The 22604-nt window shown below is 41.5% G+C and overlaps 1 protein-coding gene across 1 annotated transcript; it reads left to right on the plus strand.

The window, feature by feature from the left end:
• The first annotated feature begins 3233 nt into the window (after positions 1-3233).
• On the plus strand, positions 3234-22113 carry TMEM231 (transmembrane protein 231). The gene is made up of 7 exons (XM_019646428.1): positions 3234-3548; positions 3657-3826; positions 12272-12400; positions 12749-12892; positions 17971-18052; positions 19755-19860; positions 20216-22113. Exons 1-7 carry the CDS (start codon positions 3410-3412, stop codon positions 20394-20396), a joined length of 951 nt encoding a protein of 316 aa, XP_019501973.1. The 5' UTR covers positions 3234-3409; the 3' UTR covers positions 20397-22113.
• The last annotated feature ends 491 nt before the right edge of the window (positions 22114-22604 follow it).

Raw genomic sequence — 22604 nt, forward strand, 5'->3', positions numbered from 1 at the left:
GGGAGTACCGTTTGGAGTGGTAACAGGTTGGGGGCTCCATACAGGAAGTGTGACTAATTTGAAGGTACTGTGTGGGGAGGGGTAGTGATGACAACCCTGGGGTTCAGCATTAAGGACAGCCGTGACAGGTTGCCTTGAACCTAGAAATTGAATTTAAACAAATCCAATTTCCTTCCTTGATTCATGAATAAATGTTTAAATAAACATTTAAGAAAAGGGATCACAAATAGGCATTTGAGGACTGTAACATCACACTGATCACAAAGAGACTCCTTAACCTTAATTGGGAGAGGAGTCCGAGGTGACTATCAGACTCAGAGAATTCCCCTGATAGCTGGTCATGAGATGGGCTTCTTTGGCAGTCATCTTGGAGTTCAGCAATCACAGCCTCGGCTGTGTGTGTGTGTGTGTGTGTGTGTGTGTCACGGCCTGAGTCTTCAGGTTCTCCAGTGATGTCATTCCTTTCTTCCTAGCAGAATCATCAGGGCAGTCTGCTGTAGGTCATCATCTGTTTATGAGCTGGTGAATAAGTAACAAGAATATTCGCTTAATTGGGCACATGATCCTTGCCACGTGCCTGTGATGCTGATGCATCTGTAAGGCCGGAATGTTTGGACATTGTCAGTCATCATTTCCTACAGCTAAAATTCCTGATGGATGCTGTGGAATTTAGCTTCATTCTAAAAGTATTTTTGTTATTTTAAAATTGTGTGTGAGCAATCAAGATGGTTTTTTTTTTACTTACATGTTTTTAATGAAGTGAAAAGTCCTTTGAATTTCGTACCTAGAAGTAACTTGTATATATAGGAACACTGTTCTGGGTGTTGGGGGAAAGCAGTGAACAGACAACACCACTGCTCTCATGAAATTTGTATTCTAGAGGAACAAGACCAAAAATAAATATACCATGTAATGATAGGTGCTGTTTAGAAAAGCAAATCAGGGTTGATGTCTAGAGAGTGATGGTGCGATAGACTGCTAATTAGATAAAGTAGTTGGCATATTCTAGGAACTAGAAGGGAACCCCTTTTGGCTGGAGCTGAATAAAAAAGGGGGAGTGTGAGGAGATGAGATCAAATAGATCTAGAACAAAACTACTGACCTTTGAATTCCATGTTAAGCACAGATTTTGACATGATAAACTTTCCTTTTTAAGTGATCAGGCTAGCTTCTGTGTAGACAGTAGACTAGGGGGTTGAGGATGGAAGCAAGGGGAACAGTTGACAGGCTATCATGATGATCCAGGTGAAAGCAGATGTTGGCTTACCTAGACCAAGACAGTGTCTGTGGAGGTGGTAGGTTTGCTGATAGATTGGGTATGAGGTGTGAGGGACAAGTCAAGGTTTTTGTAAGGATGGAATTGCCATTTACTGAAATAGAGTGGATCCAGCTTGTGGGGTAGGTTGAAAATCAAGAGTTTGGTTTTGGGTGTATTAAGTGTGAGATGTCTGAGAGACACATCCAAGTGAAGATGTAGAGAAGTGTTGGAAACCTCTGAAGTAAAAATTCAGGCGTTCTAAACGGATTAAAAGGACCTTGAATGGGGGCTTCTAGAAACAGGTAGAATATGATTAAAATGTGCAGTTTTAAGAGAACGACTCTTTGTCCTTGGAGGTAAATTGTATGAAACATCAGAAAATTATAGATATGGAAACTAAGAAGTCAGTTCTCAGTCATGAATGCATAAAAATCACACATTATACACAGATCTTTAGCATTAAAAAATTAATGTTCTCTCTTAAATAATTGAAATAAACCACAAAGACTAGCTTCCTCAAATCATGGAATCAAAGATTAAATTATGAAATACTTTGCAAAGCTCATGGCATCTCAGGATGCTCATACACCTAAATTCTTAGCAGTCACCTCCCTCTATTTCAGCAGTAACGACGCTGACATTGGCTACAGTGCTTGTTTCCTTCTGCTGAAAGAGGAGCTTTGGAGGCAAACATCTTCCTCAGAGCAGAGCCACCCTCAGGAGGTGACACTAGAACCATCTATTCTAGAATCTTATTTTAATGGTTATTGAAATAAATGAAAGTCATCCACTGAAAGAATATATAACGTCAGAATGATAAGATTTAAAAAATACAATTGGGCCGGCCAAGTGACTCAGTTGGTTAAGAGCTCGCTCAAGAGTTTGAGCTCTGAGCAACAGCAGTTCGATGCCTGGCCTGAGTTGAGCTGCCGCTGAGCTGCCAACAGGTGGCAGGATGGCTCAGCTTAAAAAAAAAAATACAATTGCTATATTTAAGAGTTGTGTTGCCAGTCCAGAAAATCTTTAAAGCAAGAATTGAATAGTACTGGACTGGATATGTCAAAAGCATTTTATGGCTAATGACACTGTCATCTTGGACTGTGGTAAGGACCCTGGATAGTTTTCCCAAATGTACAGGTCTTGAACTCTCTCTGTTGTTAGGATCTTGGCTGTTCTCTTCATCTAAAAGCCATTTCTAGGTTGCCTTTAAAATAATGGCATCTACTACTGGACTCCATTCTGAGCACAAACCTCACACTATGTCTTGGCACTGTAATATGATCCTTCAGGGCCTTTTGGTGAAGAACTTGGATGTAAACCATGATAAAAAAAAAAGAAGAAGAAAGGAAGGAAGGAAGGAAGGAAGCAAAGTAGGAAGGAAGGAAGGAAGGAATTCTTCTGCCATGTTCGAAATACTGGTTTGGGGTGAGGGCAGGAGGGAACATTCAATTAAGTGATAAGCCAATGTTATCTTTGGGGAAGACCATAGCTTCCCCTAAAACCGATAGCAGAGCTTGTACCCAATACAGGGTAACAAAGTATAGCAGAGAGAGCTCTGTAAGTAATTATCCTTTATCCCACGAAGAACCGGGAGATTTGTGTCCTGTTTCTGTGTCTGTCCTGCTATGGAATATAGTGAAAGCAACAGGAAATTTGGAAACAAAGGGATCTGGATTTGGTCTTAGCCCAGGACCAGGCTCAAGATTACGGGCACATTTATGTTGTGTTTTCCTCCAATGTAGGTGTGCTGACACTGGTTGGACTTATGTATGAATCTCATTGGTTCATACTTAATGAATGACAGACATATAGCAGGTATTTACTTTGAGTCAACTTTTATGAAAATCTTATTTTACACAAATGTTAATACGGGCGACAGCAACGATTTGGGTGCACAGAAACACCCTACTTCCACTCAGCCTTTGGGAAAACGCACGAAACGTACAAAACAAAGTCGACCGCCCCAGTGGGCACCGCCCCCCGTCCGCCCCACCCCTATCAAGGCCCGGCGTCCTTGCTATTGGTTCCTTTTCCTGCGCCGTCGGTTGCCGTAGAGACCAAGGCTATGGCAACCAGGAGAAGCCAAACTTGGTCGCCCCTCCCTATGTGCAGAGGGGTCAGAAGCGTGCAGCCATACTCGGCGCCGCGCTCATGGCGCTTTACGAGCTCTTCTCTCACCCAACCGAGCGCGGCTACCGCGCGGGGCTCTGCTCCAAGGCCGCGCTGTTCCTGCTGCTGGCCACCGCGCTTACGTACATCCCGCCGCTGCTAGTGGCCTTCCGGAGCCACGGTGAGCCTGCCCCCGGCCGATGCGCGACAGAGCTCCCCGCGGCCCCGCTACGCCCGCGCGGGCCTTCCTGACCTCCTCCCCACCGTCCTCCCGCCCTCTTTACCTCAGGGTTTTGGCTGAAGCGGAGCAACTACGAGGAGCAGCCGACCGTGCGCTTCCAGCACCAGGTGCTGCTCGTGGTCCTGCTGGGACCGGAGCGCGGCGGGTTCCTCGCCTGGAGCACGTTCCCCGCCTTCAACCGTCTGCAGGGGGATCACCTGCGTGTCCCGCTCGTTTCGGTGCGTGGTTCCTGCCCGGGCCTAACTGCTCCCCAGGAGTGGGAGGGGGGTCGGGCTGGGTGGGTGAGGAGGCTAGAGGCCCGGCCCCAGGGGAGCCCAGTTTGGGGTTTGGGAACGCACGGTAAGTTGTGTACACAGGCTCAGTGGCCTGATATATGTTTAAATTCCACTTCTCCAAGCTGCCCACAACCCCAAGAAAATTAGCCACTGTTGTCAGTGGATGCTTGCTTCCTGACACAACCCAGAAGCCTGCGACAGCCTGTTTCTGACCCCCGGTATGTCCGTGGGTCTGGCCTGATAGAAAGGTGATCGCGAAAGTACCTTTATGAGTCATGAAGGACGGGCAGTATTCTTGTTACGACCCCGTGGTGTCGCAGCAGTTGTGCATCGAAACACGGTAGGAACGGAAAGGGCAGGCATTTTTATGCTGACTTGACATCTGGAAGCCCAGGCGCTGATTGGTTGAGCGACAGTGGCCTAGTCCCGCCACTCTGGGCTTGTCTCATTAGATGCTGCTCCATCCTGCAGCTGTCCAGGATGAAACTAAAGCATTTTATTGACTGTAATTTAGTATTTGCTTCAGGATAAGTCAGTGCTTCCTTTACAAGCACTCCTTTCTATTCATTTTTTTTTTGGAAAACGTTTTCCTTTAGAAGTATGCAAATTCTAGTTTTCCTTCTTCCAAAGTTGAATCTCTTCAGACATCTCTGAGATGATTGGCTTACAAGCCAAACTTGTGTAGCTGAAAAAAAATATTCAGACTTTTTTCCAGCATCTAAATAAAATAAAAATATATATATTAAATTTTATTGGTTATATGAATAACTACAAACAAAATATGAATCAGATTACTTTTTCTGATTTAAATTTTGTTACATTTTTTTCTGATTATAAAAATGCATGCCCATTGTAAAATATTAGAGTTACAGATGTATGTAATGACATAAAATTAAAGGCTTAATTTGGTACATGTATCAATACTTGTTAATCAACCTCATTCTTTATAAGATCTGCAAAGTATTTTATAATATGGAAAACTGTAATGGATTTAACCAGTTCTCATTGGTGGATACTGATTTACTTTTTCAGTATTAGAACATTGCAGTGAATAAGATTTTGAATAAATCTTACATCTTTAAACATCAAATTGTTAGAATTGCAATAGAAGCTGTTTGTTGAAATTGTGTAAGTACATAGAAAACTAAGCAAGCAAATAAAATAATTATTAACTCCAGAGAAATAAAAGTAAGGAAAGGAAAAGTAATCAGAGTTGTGAATGAGTTACATAATCAAATGAGAGTTTAACTCTCTTGGGGGATGGGAAGAGAGAGAGAGAGAGAGAGAGAGAGAGAGAGAGTGAGAGTGTGTGTTGAGGGCTGGTGGGAGGTGAGGGGAAGAAAACTAAATCTTCATCTCTGTTGGGAAGTCAACAGAGAATGCCTGAAATGAGGTGAAAATATTTGCCATGGGGATGGAAGTCTTCTGGGTTTTGTAACCAACATTGTTGAACGCTTTCATTCTTTAAATGATCAGCATTTTTAAATTGATTTTTAAAACAGAACTGGAGTAGGAGACAAATTTCTTTCAATAGCTCTTTACTAATCATGACCTGTTGTCCATTTTTATTCATATTTGAGATTATAATGCCTCTGAGGAAGGGTGACTGGATGAGAGGCCAGTGCCCAGGTATCCTTACATTCCATGTGCATATGTTTCCTTTCCAAAAGTGGAATCAGACGGTTTTTTATTCCAAACAAACAAACAATTAACTTGCTACTTTTACTTTAGGTTAACATTCCCTGTCTTAAATTTTGAGTAGCAATTTTTTTCCTTACATTGGTATATTCCTCCCTATCATACTCTTCTGGTTATTTGAGTCTAAGAAATAATCATGAAAACTTAAAAATAATCATGAAAACAGGGATATAACATTAGGTTTCACTCATTTGTCCTTTTCACTTGTTCATCCACCACAACTGGTTGACTCCCCAGTTGGATTGCTAGTTAGTCTCTTATCTCTGTGACTGGAAACTACTCCCTTGAGAACACTGCCCGTGTTTCCCCTGCTTCTGGTATGTGTGCAGATTTTATTTTTTATTTTATTTATTTTTTTAATTGGGTAACAGTGTGTTTTTTCCAGGACCCATCAGCTCCAAGTCAAGTCGTTGTCCTTCAGTCTAGCTGTGGAGGGTGAAACTCAGCTCCAATTTCAGTCACCATTTTCAGTCTAGTTGCTGGGGGCTCAGCCCACCATCCCATGCCGGAATCAAACCTGCAACCTTGTTGTTCAGAGCACACGCTGTAACCAACTGAGCTACCCGGCCACCCTGTGTACAGATTTTAAATCTGCAAAGCCAAGACTACCTCTTATTTTTTATGGTGTCCAGAACTATTAATACTCTTTAATACTGGACAGTTTTACACTGTAAAATACAAAACCAAAGCTCTTTTTCCTTAGTCTTTTTGTTCTCCTCCACTCTAGGCCGGTGTCTATAAGTAATTTATGACCTTGTCATCTACAGCCTTTCTCAGTAACTTATTTGCTTCCTTCTTGGCTGAGCTCAAGGATTTCTTGTTCCGTATGTTATACTCTTAACCCTTATTGCAACAAAACACTTTACTTTTCTAACTCTGAATATGAAACTAGACTCACTACAAGCCCATCTGAGAAACTGCACCTGAAGCCAAAGAAGCAATGGTTTTAGATCACGGTTTGACCAAATACTGGAGATGGCTTTTTAGTTGCTACTTGGGAAAATGCCTCAAAAATAAAAAATGGCCTTGGTTCTGTTTTGGTCAGCTTACCTTGGACAGCATCTCTAAAGTCTCTATGTTTTTAAGGCTTTTAAAAGTCAAGTTTTTTGTCATTTCTAGTGTGAGAAGAAAAAAAAGCAGATAGACCTTTTCCCTCAATAAGCCTGACTTGGCTCTTGAAGGCATCTGTGGACCCAGAGAATATGGAGCTGAAGGTTATGGGAGGACACAGGAAGATGAGTGGAGTGTCTACGAGCGTATGTGTCTGAGACTCTATGTGTCTGCTTTTTCACATCTCTGAAATCAGAGTGTGTCTGTGGTATCTTATTGGAGCTGTTGGCCAGGAGACAGGCCTGCATAGTCCTCACTGCCTGTAAACATCAAAATGTGTAAACATCAAAAATGCCAGCACTAAAAGCTACAGAAGGGACTTCAGCAACTTGAAAGAAAACCCCCGAGACGTTAGTAAAATGTTGTTGTTTTCAGCTCTATTGAGGTATAATTGACAAATAAAATAGTAAGAGAGTAAAATATTATTTTAACCCCTAAACAGCCAAATGGAGAGTGGGTATGGGATGGTTCAAGAGGCATTTAAAAATAGGCTAGCTCCACATAATTTTAAAGCCTGCTCAAGAGCCCAGACCAATGGATTTTAGTTCCCTTTATGAATTGATTTTTGAAATGCTTTATCACTAATGTGTTTGGTGACACTAAGGACAAAATTGCATAGAAAAGTATGAATATCATTGAGTCAAAAAGGGATTCAAAAGAATCATGATATAAAGAAGTTTTAGGAATCCCTGGATCAATTTATTTCACTTATATTTTTCTATGTATATCTGATATAAATATGCCTAAGTCTAAAAGCTCTTCCAATAAGTATAAAATAAATATTCTAAGTGATTAGAAACATTGTGATATAACTTAATTGGAATTATTTTTCCTTTTTTACTGGTACATAAACTAATGGTGTGTTTTATAATTGATGGTATCTTAGATTCATTGAAATACAGGTAGCAAGGATTTCATGAATCTAGGAGCCATGAAATAGTTAGTGGTCTCTACTTTTCAGGAGACCCAAAGACTGATGCCAAAGAGTATTTTCATCACTTAAAAAAAAATAGAACACTCAATGATGTCAATGATAAAGTGGACACTAGCCTAAACTAAGAAATTATCCTTTAATAAAAGAATATAACTTAGAAAAATGAAAGGTATGAAAACAAACCACGAGATGCTGTAGAATCCTTGATGGGGAAAATATTGCAAGTCAGGCCATTTGAAAACAATGGCACTCTTAAATTTATAGCAACTCTTACCATCAGAAGGTGTGTTGTTTTCAGGTCTTGTCTCAGCTCCAAACCCACCCTCCTTTCCTTTGCTTTGTGACGCTGACACTGAGATGCTGAAAACCATTCTCCTTTGCCCACTGGCTTCCCGTTAGGTTCTGCCAGTAGGAGGCATGATGAGCCTTGTTCTGGGAGTAGGAAAAAACTGGAAACTAACCAGTTGCCGCTGCCAGGGTGAAGAACCATTGCTGGGGTGATGTAAACAGGAAGGAGTAAGTCTTTCCTCTAGCCTTATTAATTTCCTCCAGTGGGTTCCTCCTCCAAGCTCTGGAGGTCCCAGCACCAGCTGCGCAGCACTCCCATCTTGAGGTCTGAGTCCCAGCTCCTCGAGGTAATGCCAGCCTCTTCCCTTTCTTCCCCAGCCCTAAGGACATGAGCTGCTTCCTGCAGTTACTTTCTCTGTGTTATTGCAGCATTCCTTTTTTGCCTTTTTAGTCCTCTAATATCTATGTTACTAATTATGCCCCATACTAAATTCCCTCTGTTAAAATAACTGTTTAGTTACTGTTTTCCTGATTGGACCCTGATTGATACAGGTGGACTGATGCGCATTGATTAAATCTGACAATGCCTGTATTTATCCTATCTAGTATATTTGTGTTGATTTCACATATACCAAAGCAGCGATTCTCAACCTTCCTAATGCCGTGACCCCTTAATGCAGTTCCTCATGTTGCGGTGACCCCCAACCATAAAATTATTTTCGTGGCTACTCTATAACTGTAATTTTGCTACTGTTATGAATCGTAATGTAAATATCTTTTTGTTTTCCGATGGTCTTAGGCGACCCCTGTGAAAGGGTCGTTCGACCCTCAAAGGGGTCGCAACCCACAGGTTGAGAACTGCTGCTGTAAAGGATTATCCTTCTTGAACCACCAGAAATCTTTGAAATTAGGGTTCTTGTGGGCTGTTATAGAAGGAGCCCTGAATCAGGAGTCAGCAAACCTAAGTCCTAGCCCCAGTCCTGTCATTGGGTTCCATACCCTCTCTCAGCCTCCATCTAATTATATAAAGACCATGATAGCACCTCTAATTATTACTATTACTAATAATAATCTCTCTCCTGGGATATGCACGGGGATCAGATGGGACAATCAGTGGATATAAAAATTGTCCCAGATTGCACATATATCTAATAGAAACAAGGTGATGGTGTGATTTATGAATTATCTTAGCCAGACACACCAATTTGATCTTAGATGCTAATCTTGATCTTCTGTTAAAGGAGCATTAGCTCTTTGAATGTCTGCCTTCATGGCTGTTGCACATCCGTTAAGCTTGATTAGAACTAAGTGAAATTGAATAATTGATTTCATCAGTGGTCCAAGTGGTAGCATGTCAAGGTGGCCCACCTTGCCAAACTAGAGGAGTGACAGTCTTAACTTGGTGATAGGTCATTGTGGGAGATACACTGTTTGCAACGCCACTTGTCCCCATGGCGCTCTTGTGGCCCTCTTTATCCACTACTCTCCATCTCACTCCTCTGCTGAGCCGCACTGGCCTCATAACACTCTCTGAAACGTTAACCCGCTGTTACTCAGTTAATCTTCACTTTGTTAGCCTGGATTACTCTTCTCCCAGATATTTTCATGCCTCCTCACTTCACCTCATCCAGGTTTCCAACTGCCGGTTCTTCCTGAATATTTTCTGTAAAAATAAATTCTACCTGGCCATTCTCTAATTTTAGTCAGTTTCATTTTTCTTTGTGGCACTTATCATTACCTAATGTTGGTACGTTATTTACTTGTTGATTTGTTTATTTTCTGCCTGGCTGGGAATGTAAGCTCCATTAGGGTGGGGACTTAGTCTATTTTGTTTGCCATTTTATTCCCAGCACCTGAAATAGTGCCTGACACATTGTAGGCTCTCAAAAATTACTTGACAGATTAATGAGGGAATTTAACAAGTAGACACTAAGTATAGTGCTATGCCAGATCTCTGTTCTCTGTGAACTTGGAATAAAAGTGTGTGCACAAACAAGTACACAGATTTATACTTTTCATGCTGGCTTTTTGCACAAAGATTTGTCCTACCCAACATCTTCTTGAGTTGTTTTTTGGGTTGTTGTTGTTGTTGTTTTGTCTCGACATTTTAGTCCTGGAAAGAGAACCACACTTGAAGTCAAAGACATGGTTTCATATCCTGTCTTTACCTTTACTAGCTGTATCCAATGTATCCCTTCACTTCCCTGAGCCTTGATTTTTCTCATCTGTACAATGGGGATAATACTTGCTGGGCTTACCTTAGACTTATTTTTTTAATTATTAATTTTTTTAATATTAATTATTAATATTTAATTTTTTTATTGGGGAATAGTGTGTTTTTCCAGGACCCATCAGCTCCAAATCAAGTAGTTGTTTCAATCTAGTTGTGGAGGGCACAGCTCAGTGGCCCATGCAGGGATCGAACCGGCAACCTTGGGGTTGTGAGCACTGCACTCTAACCAGCTGAGCTAACCGGCTGCCCCTAGACTTATTTTAAAAATCAAATAAATTGTGTGTCTCTCCCTCCCACACTGTGTTGGAGTCCAGATTCTTCTGGCAGTTCCCTCCTCACCACCGTCCGTCTCTTGCAAGTTGAAACATTTGATCTTTGTCTTTCTGTTCAACCCTAAAGACCCAGAAGGCAGGGATCCACTCCAAAGAGTTTACCCAACTTTGTCTTCCAAGTCTTCCCAGACACCAACTGAAGAAAAGTCACAGAAAGACAAGGCAGCCTCTTTTCCATCCGTATCGCTAATACATAATTGCCTCAGTAACTTGATCGTCAGCCATGATAACAGATAGCCCTGCCCTGCACCTGCTAAGCTGATGAAACAGGACAGAAAAAACAGTATCCAGCAGAAGAGAGGCCTAAGATAAGGACATTATTGTCTAGAAAGAAAGAAACGATTGAAAGTTTTTGAAAACTGAGATATCTCCTAAAATGACCTTATTAGCCTGAAAAACAACAAAGAATCTCTTCCCCATGTAACAGTATTAGTGGAAAGAAATGAATCAGTAGATGGAGAATTCAGATGAGACTGTTGATACACCGTAGTGGAATCCTTCTGGGAACTTACACTGGGAAAGGATCCATTGTAGCAAGAAGATCCAGTGTTGTGCCAAGGAGTCATGTCAGCAGTGATCACATTTCACTAACCACCCTTCCCTGCTAGTCATCTTAGGATCACTATAAGGTATGACAATGGATGGCAAGACTGGATACCAAGGTTTTCTTTTTTGTTTGTTTGTTTAATTGGGGAATTGGGGGAAGGGGAACAGACAAGTTGATATCCTTTTGTTCTTCAGTCTAGTTGAGGACGTTGCTTCACTGGCCCAAGTTGGCACCATCATTGCGCTCTTCCTGGGCGAGGCAGATCAGTCACCGGCTTCTGGACGGCCGCTTACAGCGGCTGCTGGCTACACACCGTAGCCCATGGCACCCCACCTGCCGTTGCCCGCGACTCATGGCAGCCAAGCTCCAGGTGGAGCTGTTGTTCAGCATCTTAGCTGTAGAGGGCAGTGTCACTGGCCCTCATATGTGGGATCCGAACCAGGGCCCTCTGGCGTCCCAAGCCAGTTCTTAACCATCGTGCCACTCGGCCGGCCCTCAAGGTTTTCTTATGAGCTGTAATTTGTCTTTTTCCCTCCTCAAATCTGTTTTTCTCCACTTTCATGTGTGGAGAAAGGTATCTGTGTGGTTTTAATGGCCTACTGATTTTACTTAGCTCCCTTTTTTCATTGTATTGATTGCTACTAAAAGATGCATTAGGCTTTAAAGTCCTGACAATGATAAGATGAGGTCCAACATGGAGAATCTGAAACAAAGACACTTGTGGTTACAGGATGTATAGAGCTTGGTGTTTTTTTGCTGAGTCTGGGGGATGCATAAAGATTAGTATTAGTTTCTTTTGTATTTTACAAAAGTTGACTTCTAGACGACAAGTGGCAGACAAGTCTGATACGCTATTTACATTTTCTATACAAACTCAGGCATGTTTATAAAAATGAAAAAAGAAAGAAAACACCAGCAACAAAACAAAAAAAAGTTAAAATAGGACAACTGAAAAGGAAAAATGCCATCCAGATGTTTATTGTTATCATCGCCACTTCACGTTCCCGTTCAGTTTGGTCCTTGAATATTTGAGAGCATAAATAAGTATGGAGTTCAGGGGCCATGGCCGTTGTGTCTCTTTCCCCAGCATTGATCCACTTATACCTATTCTTCTCTTTTTCTTTTGATGAGGGAGATAATACCTGTGTATGGCAGAACAGTGGGTCACTGTGTATGTACAATAATGATATGGATTCTTCCCAACTTCTTAAGGACCAGGGTCACTGACCCTCTTTGGGTTTCCTAGGCTAGAGAAGAAGACAGGAACCAGGATGGGAAAATGGACATGTTACATTTTAAACTGGAGCTTCCCCTGCAGTCCACAGAGGATGTTCTTGGTGTGCAGCTCATCTTGACTTTCTCCTACCAGTTGCACGTGAGTCAGTTCCTAAAGGAAGCCTGCCCTCTCTCTCTTTCGTCTTTTTAATAGAACAGAGCCCTCTTTCTGTTTTCTAGGAGAACCCACACTGTAGAAAAAGGCTCTTTTCTGAGGGATGGTTTGGGATTTTAACTTAGGCAAATCAAGTGTTTTGCATTCGGGCCATATTAATTTACATAAGCCATTAACAGCTCCGTTAAGGGTTCTGGACAGAGTGCTTCCTGCATGACTAAGCCAGGTATGTGAAGGACTGTTAGGCTTCAATTATAGACAGGTGACCCTTGGAGCCCAGAGCCCTTCGGATCTGACCGAGATTGGTATTGCCTCTCCCTCTCATGATTTCAGAGGATGTCGACATTCGTGATGCAGAGCATGGCGTTTCTCCAATCCTCCTTCGCTATTCCGGGGTCCCAATTATATGTGAACGGAGACCTGAGGCTGCAGCAGAAGCAGCCCCTAAGCTACAGTGGCCTAGATGTTCGATACAATGTAAGGATGCTTCTCCTTGTCCATCTCCTTTGTTTCTATATGTTACTGTGGATCAGTTCTTTGAAGAGGGAGAAATGGAAGTTGGAAATCGCATTTCTCTGCGGGTGGCACAGAAGAGGATTTCTGAAGAATTCATGCCATGAATTCTTTCAAAATATGGAGACAGATACACCTGTTATTTACACCTAGAAAGAAAGGGAAAAAAAATCTGTCTTTAAGAACAAAATTGTTTATTGCTTTCAGATACTCACACACATATGCACACACGCACACGCTGTATTCTAAGGGATCTTTTTCAGGTCGTGTAAAACATTTCAAAAACAATATTAACAACCGATGATTGAGCACATAACATACGAGTATGCCAGTGCTGAGTTAAGACATTTAAATCTATCATATCATTTAATCATCACAGCAACCACAGGAGATGCCTATTCTGTCATTTCCCAGCTCTCCAGCTGCTTGTCCTATCATTGTTCCCCTTGCTCCTTTCTAGCCATAGTGGCCTTTGTGCTGTTCTTCAAACCCAAGAAGCAGCTCCTTGCCTCAGGGCTTTTGCACTTGCCTTTCCCTCTGCCAACTATCCACATAGCTTATTCTGCCACTCCATTCAGGTCCTTTTTCAAATGTCGCTGACCACAGTCATTCACTGATACTTCTTTCTAAAACAGCATTCCCCTCTCTCCATCACCCCTCACCTAGATTTACTTTTCTTACTTCCACCTGATATATTAAAGATATGTTTTCAGTTTGTTTATTTGCTGTCTCCCTCAGCAGTAAAAGCACTGGCATCTTCTCTATTCTTTCACGCCAGTGCCTAAAACAGTGCCTGGCACATTAGAAGCACTCAGACCAATTTATTGAAAAAATGAACTGTCATTTTACACATGAGGAAACTGGGACTTACAGGCATTAATTAATTTTCCCCAAATCCCACCACTTGAAAGTAATAGAGCCATGAATTGTCTGTCTGAGGCCAGAACTCATCATGGATTTAAACACCCACTAGTAACCTTTATTTTATCACAAGGGGACCCATATAAGCTGGGCTGGGATACTTTTGAAAAGGAAAGAGGACATTATCAGTAATTACAGATATAAACCGGAACTGTTCCAGACAAACTAGGAATTATGGTCACCCTAGATATAATCAGTGTAAGTTGAAAAAAAAAAAAAAGGGAGGACTCTTAAGATATAAACTTAACATGGCACTTTTTTTTTTCTTTTTTTCTTGGAAAAAGTTTTTGCTGTTTTTTGTTGTCCTTTTTTTCAGCTTTACTGAGGTATAATTGACAAATAAAATTGTAAGCTATTTAAAGTATACATCATGATGGTTTGATATATGTATACATTTTAAAAGGATTCTTCCTGATTAGTTAACACATACATCACCTCACATATTTATCTTTTTGTGTATGTATGAGAACATTTAAGTTCTACTGTCTCAGCAAATTTCCATTATACAATACAGTATTATTAACTACAGTCATCATGTTATACATTAGATCTTCAGACTTTATTCATTTTATAACTGAAACTTTGCACTTTTACAGACCTCTCCATATTTCCCCCACGACTGGAGTCCCCCAGCCCCTGGCAACCACTTTTCTGCTCTGTTTCAATGAGTGTGACTTATTTAGATTCTACATATAAGTGATACCATGAAGTTTTATCTTTCTCTGTCTGGTTTATTTCACTTAGCATAATGCCCTTAAGGTCCACCCATGTTTTTGCAAATGGCAGGATTTCTTCTTTTTCCATGTCTGAATAATCATAATATATATACCGCATCTTCTTTACCCCATTCACCCATTGACAGACACTTAGGTTGTTTCTGTATCTTGGCTACTGTAAACATGGGGGTGCCAATATCTCTTTAATAACCTGTGTCCATTTTCCTGGGATATATACCCACAGGTGGGATTGCTGGATCATGTGGCAGCTCTATTTAATTTTTTGAGGAACTTCCATACTATTTTCTATGGTGGCGACACCAATTTACATTCCCACCAACAGTGAACAAGGGTTCCCTTCTCTTTATATCCTCACCAACACTTATCCCTCGTCTTTTTTATAATAGTCATTAAGTGGTATCTCATTTTGGTTTTGGTTTGCATTTCCCTGATGATTGGTGATGTTGAGCACCTTTTCATGTACCTGTTGACCATCTGGATGGCCAATTTGGGAAAATGTCTATTCAGCTCCTCTGCCCATTTTTAATCAGATAGGCTTTGAGTTTTGTTTTTGCTATTGAGTTGTGTGAGTTTTTTAATATATTTTGGGTATTAACCCCTTATCAGATGTATTATTTGCTAATATTTTCTCCCGTTCTGTAGGTTGCCTTTTCACTTTGTTGATGGCTTTCCATTACTCTGCACATGCTTTTTAGTTTGACATAGTCTCACATATTGTTTTTGCTTTTGTTGCTTATACTTTTGATACCAAATCCAAAAAAATTATTGTCAAGACTGATGTCAAGTAGCATACCCCTGGGGAGCATTTGAGATCGTCAAATTGTCATCAGTTTGGCTCAAATGAACTTATAAAAATTCCAAAAAAACCAAAAAAGTACTATACCCCTATGTTTTCTTCTGGGAGTTTTACAGTTTCAGATCTTAAATGTAAGTTTTATTCCATTTTGATTTGATTTGTATACGTGGTGTAAGATCGGAGCCCAGTTTCATTCTTTTGCATGTGGCTATCCAGTTTCCCCAGTACCATTTATTGAAGAGACTATTCTTCCCCATTATATCCTTGACTCCTACCATAAATTAACTGACCATCCAATTTTGGGTTTATTTCTAGGCTCTCTATTATGTTCCATTTATGTGCATCTGTTTTAAGCCATACCATACTGTTTTGATTGCTTTGTAATATAGTTTTAAGTCAGGGAGTTTGATGCCTTTAGCTTTGTTCTTTCTCAGGATTGCTTTGGCTATATGGTAATTTTTGTGATTCCCTACAACTTTTGTTTTTTTTACAGAGATTGTTTTTTTCCATATCTGTGAAAAATGCCATTGGAATTTCGATAGGGATTGCACTGAATCTATAGATTGCTTTGGATAGTACGGACATTTTTTTTTTAAGATTTTTATTGGGGAATTAGGGGGATGGGAACAGCGTTGGGGAATTGGGGAAGGGGCGCAGACAAGTTGCTGTCATTTTGGTCTTCAGTCTAGTTGTGGAGGACGTTGCTTCACTGGCTCAAGTTGGCACCATCATTGCGCTCTTCCCGGGCGAGGCAGATCAGTCGCCGGCTTCTGGACGGCCGCTCACTGTGGCTGCTGGCTGCTCAAGCTGGCTGCTGGCTACATACGGTAGCCCATGGCAACCCACTGCAGCAGGGACTACAGCCTATGCCTTCGCCGGCGACTCACGGCAGCCCAGCTCCAGGTTGAGCTGTTGTTCAGCATCTTAGCTGTGGAGGGCAGTGTCACTGGCCCTCATATGTGAGATCCAAACCAGGGCCCTCTGGCATCCCAAGCCAGTTCTTAACCATTGCGCCTCTCGGCCAGCCAGGATAGTATGGACATTTTAACAGCATTAATTCTTTCAACTCATGAGCACAGAATGTCTTTCCATTAATTTGTGTCTTCTTCAATATCTTTTATCAATGTCTTATAGTTTCCAACAAACTTTTCACCCCGTTGATTAAATTTATTTCTAAGTATTTTGTATTCTTTTTGATGAAATGTAATGAGATTGTTTTCTTAATTTCTCTTTCTGATACTTCATTGTTAGTGTATAGCAATACAAATGATTTTTGTATATTGATTTTGTATCCTGCAACTTTACTGATTCATTTATTAGTTCTAACAGTTTTTTGGTGGAGTCTTTAGGGTTTTCTATATATAATATTGTGTCATCTACCAATAGAGACAATTTTACTTCTTCCTTTTCAATATGAATGACTTAAATTTTTTTTCTTGCCTAATTGTTCTGGCTAGGACTTCCTGTATGTGGAATAAAAGCGGCTAGATGGGCCTCATTGTCTTCTCCCTGATGTTAGAGGAAAAACTTTCAGCTTTTCACCATTGAGTATGATGTTAGCTGTGGGCTGGTCATATATGTCCTTTATTATGCTGAGATATGTTCCTTCTGTACCCGCTTTGTTGAGAGTTTTTATCATGAATGGATGTTGAATTTTGTCAAATACTTTTTCTGCATCTATTGAGATGAATGGAATGGTCTCATGTAGGAGATGAATCTTGTCAGTCAGCCCAGCCACAGCTCTTGGTTGTCTCTCAAACCTTTGTCATTGTCCAAGCCGCCTTTTTTGTTCATAGTGGCTCCCAGTAGTTGAGAGTGTCCCAAGACGCATTTCAATGTGGGTGATGTGGGTATTTCCTCATTTGCCCAATGTGTACGAGTCTAGTTTCTAGATTTCTTTCAGAGGGAATTGCTGCTGCATAGCTGTAGATTCAGTGTGTCAGTGGGACAAGGTGAGTTCAGGAAGCTTCTTTCTTGCCATCTTGGACTGGAACCTTTTTTTTTTTTTTTTACATTTTTAATGCCTCCCCTATGTTTCAGCATTCTGAGTCCAGTCTTCACCTAGAAACCTATAGCACCTTCTATTTGAAGGTTTATATCAACAAGAATATGATATTAGAGGGCAGAAAGTCATTTCCTTCTTCAGGGGATTATATGCTTACTATTTGCATTTCTATCTTACTATTTCCATCTCTACATTTAAAAGAGATAAATTAGAGATCATCCAGAGAAGAGCAAGGAAAAGACAAATGAGTTGAAAATATGGTCTGTTTTTAAAAATTAAAGGAATTATTTCTCCCCTTGGAATAGAGAGAGAGAGGTATTTTATACGGAGCTTTAAAACCTTTAAAAGGTGGATATTGACCCCTTTTTTTCCATCCCCACAAGTGGAAAGACTAAGAGCAAATGACTTAAATGTTTGCAGGTGAATTCAATCACCCTTGAAGAAAAGATTATTGATACTGGAGTCGGCCATCAAGAGCATGATACTGGTGGTCTCTGAGATCAGTCTGGGTGGGCAGGAGGGTAGAAAAACAAGAGGAGAAACTGCTCAGGTGCTCACACCTTGTCCTCCTGCCATATCTCAGGTGTCTGTCATCAACGGGACCAGTCCTTTCGCCCGTGACTACGACCTCACCCACATCATTGCTGCCTATCAGGAACGGAATGGTGAGTCACCTGATTTCATTCAGATGCCTCTCAGGGTCTTTCCAGGTTAGCGGGGCTTTGGAGAGAAACCGAACTGGAACTTTTTTCATGATGAAAATGTCAAAAAGAGTGAATGGTCAGTGATGGGAGGCAAACAGGCTCCCCAGGATTTGTCTTTTTTCTCCTGATCTCAAGACCCATATCTTACCCACACTCCCACTCCTATAGTCCAGCAGGCTAGTGCCAATTAATTGCTATATTTATCCCACCACTGCCTCAATGGGTTTCCTTTTTTTAAAAATATGTATAAGCTTAATTGACTTGCTCCCTTTGCCATTTTTATAAAAGAAACCAAAGAGAAATTACTATCCATAGTTCTCAGATGGAAATAGGGAATGTGAATGACTCATCCATTATCAGCAATCAAATTAGGAAAATAGCCAGGTTCTGGCTGGAAGGCAGTATGTCCATCCCTTACAGAGAAGGGGCTCTCAGGCCGTTCCATGTGCTTGACTTGGCACCTTTGGCGGGTTCTGAAGTTTTCTCTAACAGCACCTAAAGTATTACCTGGCAAGCAGACATCATGGATACTACACACAGACATTTAACAAGTAGGATGACTGCAATTCCAGTATTGCTTTTCGGTTTTATGCAATACAATAAACACCAAAAATAAAGGAATTTTAAAACTACAAAACTGAAACTAAACTAAAAAACTACAAATCCACTTTTCTTTCTTTATTCCTTCCAGTCTTCCTCTATATGCAGATGGTTTTTTTCTTTTAGCTTAGCTATCCCGCTGCCTGTTGGCAGCTCAGCGGCTCGGGCCGGGAATTGAACTGGAGACGCTGTTGCTCAGAGCTCGCACTCTTGAGCGAGCTCTTAACCAACTGAGCCACTCGGCCGGCCCCGCAGATGTTTTTTTATATAGCTACTATCACAGCTTACAGACACTTTTAGATCCAATTAATTTTTATTTACTTTGTAATATAAATATTTTTCCATGCTGCTACAAAGTGTGTTTGGTTTTTTTTTAAAAGATTTTTATTGGGGAATCGGGGGAAGGGGAACAGATAAGTTGCTGTTGTTTTTTGTTGTTGTTCTTCAGTTTAGTTGTGGAGGATGTTGCATCACTGGCCCAAGCTGGCACCATCATTGCTCTCTTCCCGGGCGAGGCAGATCAGTCGCCAGCCTCTGGACAGCCGCTCACGCTGGCTGCTGGCTACACATGGTAGCCTATGGCAAACCACTGCAACAGGAGACTGCAGCCTATGCCATCGCCGGCGACCCACAGCAGCCCAGCTCCAGATCGAGCTATTGTTCAGCATCTTAGCTGTAGAGGGCAGTGTCACTGGCCCTCATACGTGGGATCCAAACCAGGGCCCTCTGGCATCCCAAGCCAGTTCTTAACCAACGCGCCACTCGGCCGGCCCAAACAAAGTTTTAATTGGTACTATTTTTAGTGGCAGCATAATATTCATTTGCTTAGCCACTCAGCAATTATAGACCACATAGACTGGTGCCATGTTTTTAAAGATGTTTTGACAAGTGTTTTAACAAATAATGTGTGAGCAACTTTGCGCATTTAATTTCGCTTTCGTTTTAAATCATTTGAGTTCTGAAGTGCAGAATTTGCTTGAGAGGTCAAAAGAGTGTTTTCATAGCCCTCAATATTGTATTGCCAATGAGAGCATTCATGGATTAACTCCTGATTGTATTGCAGTAACCACCATCCTGAATGACCTCAACCCCATCTGGCTGGTGGGAAGGGCTGCTGAAGCTCCATTTGTGATTAATGCTGTCATCCGATACCCCGTGGAAGTCATCTCATATCCTTTTTGTTAAGGAGCCAACAGTAGTTCAGTTTCTAAAAAGAAAAGAAGGATTCCTCAGTTGTCCCCAGAAGGAGCAGATGTGGGAAAGCTTAGATTGGAAATTACTATAGCATTGTAACCCCACATAAACGATTCTGTCTGCTGTTCATACAGGGAAAAAAAAATTCATTTCCTGCTCCTGTTTCTTAGCGGTTCTTCTAGGTCAGAATCATCCATATTTATGTCTTAATAATCTTTTATTATCCTTTTTATCTTCAGGATATTTGAAACATTTTTGCCATACCTTGTCTAAACTTTGGTTTAGCATTTACTTAGAAAATGTCATCTGAGACTCCTTAACTGTGTGTACTTATCTACCAGGATTCTGGGAAATGATCAAGTTTGCTTGGATCCAGTATGTCAGTATCCTGCTTATCTTCCTCTGGGTGTTTGAAAGAATCAAAAGATTTGTGTTTCAGAATCAAGTGGTCACCACGATCCCTGTCACAGTGATGCCCCAGGGAGAACTGTATAAGGAGCACTTATCGTAAGAAGGCCATTTCTGAAAACTCTAAGCAGGACGCTGGCTACCTCACTGTTGGCTTCTGAGAACTGCCGTCTTATGACATTTCTGTAAAGAGCCCATGGACACGTGTCAGCATGTGCACTTTTCCTGTCAGGGACAAAAACAATTCTAATTTTTCTCTACACAAATTCCACGTCTTATAAGTGCCTACCAAAATTGTCAGGGACTAGTTTGGAAAGGTCTGAGGGTTCATGCAGGCTATAATTTGCCCTTTCTTTTTTTTCTTCTTCTGTTTTTTTGGCCTTAGACTTGAATTTCAGGAGAAAACTAGAATTTCAAGAGAAAACTAGTCAGTTTTGACATGTTGGAAAGAGTCCTATCTTGTCAAGCAAAGACTTTTCCTTTCTTGAACTGAGAAACACGCTATGCATTTCTTCCTCCTATTGTAACTCACTTTGTACTCTTTTCAGGGCTCTCTTGTGACAGATATGCAAATCACTAGCAGTTTCCACTCCTGGGCATCTACATTTCCCATTCAGGACTTTTATTTCCAGAACTGAGAGGCCTTTAACAGGAGAATTGGAGAGAGGGGGAGAGGAGAGAGTACGGGTGCTCCAAAACACGTGTGTGCACGTGAGGGTGGGCAACTTGAGGACACTGGGACCATCCACCTGTCCTCAGTCTAACAGACATCGTCTGTCGTCAGCTCAGCTGAACAGCCCTTTATCCTGCCCTGCTGTGGCTGGCGCTTTGCCCTGCCTTTGCCCTCTGTCTCTGCCCCTAGAATAGCAGACCGAAATCAGAAGTGCTGTTTCATTCCCAATCCCCTTAGCAGCAGTGGGGGAAGTAAAGATTGTAACAACAGGTTCTCTCTGGCCCTCACCAAATAGCCTGGACACTTGCTACTCCTCCATGGCAGCCCTCCCCCTTCCTGAAAAGGACATGGACGACAGAGGACCTGTTGTTGGTATTAGCTCCCACTGCCCGACAACCACAGAGTTTATTTGGAGGGCTAGTGGGAAGGCCCAGCTACTTGTATTTCCCTTGACTAAGGAACAGGGTGTCCATGAGAGCAGACAGCTTTGGGGAAGACACACAAGGAGCAGGGAGGGGAGAAAGGATGCTAGCCCGGTCAGCCCGATCCAGCCTGGCCATTAGATGACAAGCAGTCCAGCCAGATGACCCTCATGACTCAGTGTCTGCAGGAGAAGAGTGCTGGAGCAGGGCTCGATTGCACACAGAAGACTGATTCTCTGTTCTTGTCCTGAGGAAACATGCAGTTTTCTCAGAGGACAGATGGATCTGCTTTATGACTCAGAGATGTCACTGGCACTGGAAGGACATGCCTGCTGTGATCCCTTCTTGCCCATTCACAAACATACTGTCCAATGTGTGCCTCAGTTTACCTCGGAGATTCAGTTCTTATTTCCAAAGCACCTTTTCTTTCAGGCTGACCAAAATAAGAGTTTTGGAAACAGAGGTATTTTAAAGTTATTCAATCACATAAATATCCTAACACTGGCCCCTCTGCCTTTCCTTGAAAAAATTTAGGGCTGTTTAACATGCCTTTTTTTTTTTTTTTTTGAGATTTAAATGAAAAATGGTTGCTGGATTTTCTGGATTACAAAAGATGATGAGACATGGAAAGACAGCTAACGATGTGTATAAACATTACTTGGCGTTTTATTAAATTATTTTAATGCAAAATTTGTATAAAGAACCATTATGTTTTGTAACTTTCTAATTAAAATGTTCAAAATGGAGGCTGCATGTGGCTTTTTAGAGGGGAAGGGTTTGGAAAGGGGAAGAATGGGGAGGGCAGAGGTGGCACACACTTCTCCAAGTTACTCACCAGCAGCCTTGCTTTGCCAGGACTCTGCCCAAAGACCTTGGAGCTTTTGTTTGCTCTTTGGCAAAAATCCCCTCTGGTCCAGCCCCAAGTAAATGTGAGTTTTTGGCAGGATCCACATGGCATGTGGAAACCACTGGCTGGAAAATTACAACTGTGTCTGGTGAACATCAAATTATTTACAGATTAGATGTTGGTAGCTTCTGAAACTGAATCACACAGTGTAGTTGCAAGAGGAGAAAAGGTGAGAAATATACAGGATTTTATCAACCAAGCTGTAACCACTCGATAAGTCAGGATTTGAGACAATGAATGAATATTTTGGAGGTATCCCTCATTTCGCCAAATGATTATCCAGTTTTTGTTTGAATTAGGTGAGGCCCT

This window comes from Hipposideros armiger, unplaced genomic scaffold (genome assembly GCF_001890085.2).
Source record: "Hipposideros armiger isolate ML-2016 unplaced genomic scaffold, ASM189008v1 scaffold_102, whole genome shotgun sequence".
Classification (NCBI taxonomy): domain Eukaryota; kingdom Metazoa; phylum Chordata; class Mammalia; order Chiroptera; family Hipposideridae; genus Hipposideros; species Hipposideros armiger.

Bases quoted from the DNA above. Each gene is read 5' to 3' on its own strand.
- TMEM231 (XM_019646428.1), top strand. From the start codon at position 3,410: ATGGCGCTTTACGAGCTCTTCTCTCACCCAACCGAGCGCGGCTACCGC. The intron at 3,549-3,656 runs GTGAGCCTGCCC...TCTTTACCTCAG, and splicing joins AGTGGCCTTCCGGAGCCACG to GGTTTTGGCTGAAGCGGAGC. The intron at 12,401-12,748 runs GTGAGTCAGTTC...TCATGATTTCAG, and splicing joins CTTTCTCCTACCAGTTGCAC to AGGATGTCGACATTCGTGAT.